This window comes from Hyla sarda, chromosome 4, assembly GCF_029499605.1.
Source record: "Hyla sarda isolate aHylSar1 chromosome 4, aHylSar1.hap1, whole genome shotgun sequence".
In the NCBI taxonomy this organism is placed as follows: domain Eukaryota; kingdom Metazoa; phylum Chordata; class Amphibia; order Anura; family Hylidae; genus Hyla; species Hyla sarda.
Window position 1 is genome coordinate 16688422 of NC_079192.1, and position 6000 is coordinate 16694421.

At 44.9% G+C, this 6000-nt stretch overlaps 1 protein-coding gene across 1 annotated transcript in view; it reads right to left on the bottom strand.

The window, feature by feature from the left end:
* Positions 1–5681, bottom strand: part of LOC130367289 (vomeronasal type-2 receptor 26-like) — a 42032-nt gene extending 36351 nt beyond the window's left edge. The window contains exons 1-2 of the mRNA XM_056569695.1: positions 5598–5681; positions 2571–2694 (exon numbers count right to left, since the gene is read on the bottom strand). Coding sequence (XP_056425670.1) covers positions 2571–2694; positions 5598–5681 — 208 coding nt within the window. The remainder of the gene's footprint in view (positions 1–2570; positions 2695–5597) is intronic.
* Between the last annotated feature and the right edge of the window lie 319 nt (positions 5682–6000).

Below are 6000 nucleotides of genomic sequence, written 5' to 3' on the forward strand. Positions count from 1 at the left end.
TGCCCCTTCTATAAAACAGTCCATCAGTACTCGATTGCCCTGATCGGGCGCGATGCCGTACAAATTCTGTATCGCCTCTAATGCGCTCTGCAAAGCCACTGCATATGCTCAGAGAGTCTCACCTGGCTTCTGGTGCTGTTCATAGAGTCGGAGGCGTACCTCCGAGGGAGAATGAGATTCAAACCCTTGAGAAAAATCTGTCCCACTGTAGCTTTATCAGCCGCTGGCCAGGTGCGAAGTTCTTCCAAGGCGGGACCCTGAAGCTGTCCCAGAAGCAGCTGTACCTGTTGATGAGGGGGGAGTGCATAAAATCCAAAGAGGCTGTAGAATTTTTCTTTAAAGTCTCTTAATGTAAAAGGGTCACCATTGTAGGTGGGAAGCACAGGATTCCCCAAGAAGACAGGTGCAGCAACAGGGACTCTCAACACAAAGGGAGAGACTGAAGGTGGACTTTCTGGGTCCTGATCCGCCTGTGCTGGAGTCCAGAATCACAGGCAGAGCACGTCCTTGTGAGGTCGAAAGTGTTGGTGAAGGCGGCAATACCCTTCTGGCTTGGGGTGAAGCATCGCCCCCTTGCTGTTCAGATGGGTACTGTGGGGCTGCAGGTTCTGACATCTCTGCATTTGGTATGCTGGCCCTTTAAATAGATCTTGAATTCCTAGGTCCCAAAGAAATACGCAGTTGTTCTCTAATCTGGAACTTGAGAGCGTAGATTTCAAATTTGAGAGCGGTGACCTGAAACTCAACGGTCTTTAATTGAAATCTGAGTGCGTTGATCGGCAGCTGAAGCGACTCTATGTAGGACTTCAATTCAGCAATCAGATATCTCAGAGTCCCGTACTATTCCGGCTCCTCACAGCTTCCAGCCCGTTGTCACACTCTGCGTCTTTTTCCGCGCTGAACTGTTTATCTTTGTTGGTTTCTGGCACTAGACTCCAACAATATGGCCGCCGCGGCACCGAGAGCTTCGATGCGCAGGGATGTCCCGCGCTAACTTGTAGCTCCGCTGCACTGTTCGCCTCGCCCCTTACTTTACATGCGCACTTCCTCCACACAGCACCGTGTGCGCAACCCCTTACTAGTGTTTAGCGGCATAGGCCATATCCGAATTTGCGATATTTCTCGAATATATGGACGAATATTCGTCATATATTCGCTAAATTCGCATATTCGTAATATTCGCGCTTTATTTTCGCATATGCAAAAATTCGCATGCCAGTCTCACACAGTAGTATTAGAGCCTTCTTTACACCACACAAGCTGGAAGCAGAGAGGGGTGATCAGTGTGATGTGTACTGTGAAAAAAAAAAACGAATATTTGAAATTACGAATATACAGTGCTATATTCGCGTATATTCAGGAATTCGTGAATATGCGATATTCGCAAATAAAATTTGCATTGCGCATATTCGCGAGCAACACTACACCTTACTCCGGAGTATAAGTCACAGTACGTAAATAAAGTTAGTTTTCTGGGGGGAGTACACTTTCAATAATGGCGACTTTAGTAGGCACACACCCGTATCCTGTTCGTGCAACGCCAAAAAGGTTTTGTGGTAGCCCTTGGGGGGTGTATGGTAGTGGGAGTGTTGTTTCGGTAAATGAGGGGTTAATGTTAACCCTATAGTTCGTGATGCCAGGCTGAGGGCTAGTATGCTGAGGTAATTCTCCAGCCTATCGCCGCCCTTCCCAGTAACGATAGGTGCATACATAAAAATGACTGAAGGTCACAAGGTACTTGAACTTGAACTTTACTGAAAGGCTTGCAGTACATCCAATGCAAAATAACAGTCTCAGGAATACAGTCTCTATATAGTGCAATGACTGACAGTTGTTGCGGACCTTGACTTTTAGATACAGTCTCTGAATTTAGGGTAATATTTGCAGATCCGTCCGGATTTAGGGGATAGATAAGGTCCGGTGATCATGCAGAGTGCTTAGGGATTGATACACTCTCAATTTAGAACCGATCAGCCGTTGCCGCAAGGCTCGGGCCCAACTCACTGCGGGAGATAGCTGTATAGATCCTTCCTCGTCAGGAGCGCAGGAGCAAAGAGGAAGAGCAATGCTCCCTTATATGGGCAGGGGCAGGGCCGCTTTGGATTGGTCCCAGTAACTGTCACTCACCGTTACAAGGAGTGATGGGTAGAATACGTCACAGGGACCTCCAAAGGTCCTAAAGCAGAAACCATAGAGTTTTCCTGACCACGTGACCCGCAGAACCTGCTACACTGTATACAGGTAATTAACTATTTATAGACATTGATAAAACTATTAGCTCAATAACTATCTAGATGAGAGGTGACCAGGGGTGAACTAGACAATGGGGACCCCAACGTCCTAGGGACTCGGGCTAAGGGGACCCACACACAGGTACTGGATAGGATACGGTACCGGGACACCACATCTATAACATTGATGGCTTATCCTAGGAAAAGGCTATGTATTAAACGGAGCATTTTTCCCCTAGGGAAACCCCTTTCTAAATTTTGAAAATGAGTAAGGAAGTTTAGGTTAAGGGATATATTATCTTTTAGAGGCCGGATGTATATTTTGTAGTTGAATATTACCTGTCTGGTTTGAGATTTCCCCCTGTAGACATGGAACACAGGCATAACAACATGTCGGTTTCCCTTGCAGGGCGACCTTTCTGAATCCCATGATGCACCTGTCACTACAGTCTGAGGAAGGGACCTGGGAACAGTAAACATTTCATGATTTATCACTGAAGAGTTCAAGTCAGTTTGATAAGATTCCATATAAGTGATATCATATAATGTGCACATAGCATAAATGACCATGAGAGGGTATCAGAGAGGGCTGTGTCCATTAAAATATCATTACATTATTTTATATTGAATAACAGGTGTGGGGAGTATCATGGTCACAGATAATTGTATCTCACTTCCTTTTCTTCATCACTGTAGGATGTCTACCACTCCACACTCCTCACCCTCTCCTCTCTCCATCCTTGACTCCTTTCTTCCTTCACTCAACTACTCTACATATTCCTCCCTAACTCTTCTCTAACTCTACATGTTCCTCCCTTCTTCGCTCTATCTCTTGAACTTTCTCTCTTCCTCCTTCCTTCCTTCAATCACTTCCTGCCTAATTTCCTCTCTCTCTCCCTCCATTATTTCCTTCTCCCTCCTTCTCTTACTTTCCTCCCTCCTTCTCTTACACCTTCATTCCTTATCTGTTTAATTCCTTTTCTTACTGCCTTACTCGTTTCTGCCTTTATCATCTCTTTCTTCACTCTCTTCTTCCTCTTTCCTTTCTCATTTTTTCTTCTTTACCTCCCCTTTACTGTTTTCTGCCATCACTTCCTACTCTACTAATAACTTTTTATTAATATTTTTTTTCAGATTAACCCCTTAAGGACGCAGCGTTTTTCCATTTTCGCATTTTCATTTTTTCTCCATCACCTTCTAAAAATCATAACGCTTTCAGTTTTGCACCTAAAAATCCATATGATGGCTTATTTTTTGCACCACCAATTCTACTTTTCAGTGACATTAGTCATTTTACCAAAAAATCCACGGTGAAACGGAAAAAAAAATCATTGTGCTACAAAATTGAAGAAAAATTTCCATTTTGTAACTTTTGGGGGCTACTGTTTCTACGCAGAGGATTTTTTTTGTAAAAATGACACCTTATCTTTATTCTGTAGGTCCATACGGTTAAAATGAAACCCTACTTATATAGGTTGGATATTGTCGTACTACGGAAAAAAAATCATAACTACATGCAGGAAAATTTATATGTTAAAAATTCTCATCTTCTAACCCCTATAACTTTTTTATTTTTCGGCGTATGGGCCAGTATGAGGACTAATTTTTTGCGCCGTGTTTTGAAGTTTTTATTGGTACCATTTTTGTATTGATCGGACCTTTTGATCGTTTTTTATTCCTTTTTTCATGATATAAAAAGTGACCAAAAATACACTTTTTTTGCGCGCACGCCATTGACCGTGCGATTTAATTAAGTATATATGTTTATAGTTCGGACATTTTCGCACGCGGTGATACCACATACGTTTATTTTTATTTTTATTTACACAGCTTTTTTTTATGGGAAAGGGGGGTGATTCAAACTTTTAATAGGGAATGACCTTTGTTAACTTTTTTTTTTCACTTTTTTTGCAGTGTTATAGCTCCCATAGGGAGCTATAGCACTGCACACACTGATCTCCTATGCTGATCCCTGCAAAGCCATAGCTTTGCAGGGATCAGTCAGATAGGGGCTCGATTGCTCAAGCCTATAGCTCAGGCTTGGAGCAATCAATCCCCGATCGGACACCGCGGAGAGAGGTAAGTAGACCTCCTCCTGTGTCCCAGCTGATCAGAACATCGCGATTTTATTGCGATGTCCCGATCAGCCTGACTGAGCTGCCGCGAACCGTTTACTTTAGTTTTCAGACGCGGCGGTCAACTTTGATCGCCGCTTCTGAAGGGTTAACAGTGCGCGGCACAATGATCGGTGCCGCACGCTGTTAGCCCAGGGTCCGGCTATCGTTAGCAGCCGGGACCGACCCGGTGTGATGTGGAGTCATGGCGTGACCCTGTTTTTCACACCGGGACCGGGCTTAGGGTGTACAGGTATGCCCTAAGTCCTTAAGAAGTTAAATGGTTTTTAGTTTTCAAAATGTAGTGCCACAAAATATTAATGGTAACAACAAGCATGTGATTAAGTAAAAACATAAAAGGAGAGACATACACAGAGTACATAACCATAGTCAGAGCAATCCGAACAGTGATATAGCACTCAGTAAAGCAGATAATTCTCTGATAATTAGGTGCAAAAACTCCACATAACTGGGTAGAAAATGGGGGGGAGGAATGGTATGGGCAGATGGGACAAGAGCACATCTGTGGGGGGAAGGGGGATAAGGGGGAGAGGGAGGGGAGAGGATGAAGGTCCTCAAGAGAAGAGAAAAGGAAAACTAAGCAAAAGGAGAGAAGAAATAAGAGGGACATAACCAAAGCAAGAACCAGTAAGAGAGAGAGAGACTATCACCCTACCTCCCGGGATGATCCCAGCTCCAAGCTCCACCAAGTCCACACGAATAGGAAGAGACAGCTCAACTCAACACGGGGGGGGGGGGGGGACTATCAGGGGCAAGTGGGGGTGTGGCTGACATCATGGGGATGTAGATCTCTAAAGTCCGGTGAAGAGAGAAAACTCAACCACGGGGCTTAGACATTCATGTATCGATCAACCGTGCGGCGGGAGTCCACCAATAGCTCCTCCATTCTATGTAAGTGAGTCACTTCTTGAAGCCAAAAAAAAAAGGTACGGAGGGACTGTAGATGTCCAAAGAGAGGGAGTGACAGTCCATGCTGCCAGGAGTAGAAAATGCAAAAGGTTGCATACCGCCCTTGGGACAGCACGATAATACAGACAACAAAGGAACCGGATTGAGAGTCAGATGAACCCCAGTCAGGAGGCATATAACATCTATCACTTGAGACCAAAAAGAAGACAGAGAGGGGCATTCCAACCAGATGTGAGTGATAGTCCCACCCGGCACTCCACACCTCCAACAAACATCCGGGACAGAGGGGTAGAAGCACCACAGTAGTGCAGGCACCCCGTACCATCTGGTAAGGAGTTTGTAATTTGTCTCCTAGACTTTGCAGGAGATTGAAGTCTTGTGACACATAGTTACTGCTGTTGACCATTCGTCATCTGACAACTGACAACTGACAACCTATAGTGGTTTCCCAACTGCGTCTGAAGGGGAGCTGCGAATCCCTGAGGGAGTCTAAGATAATGTTAAATAGGACACTCGCTGAGTGGGAGACAGGGGAGGAAGAGACACAAACGCGCTCGAAAGGTGACAGTGGGCGGTGTAATTGTAAAGTCAGTTTAGAGGCTGCATAGAAATGATGCAACTGCACGTACTGGAAAGTAACAGCCAGAGATGAAGCAGCACTTTCCAGGATCATGTCTAGCGACTTCAATGTAGGCCCATCTAGGAAGTCTCTAAACATTGCACCC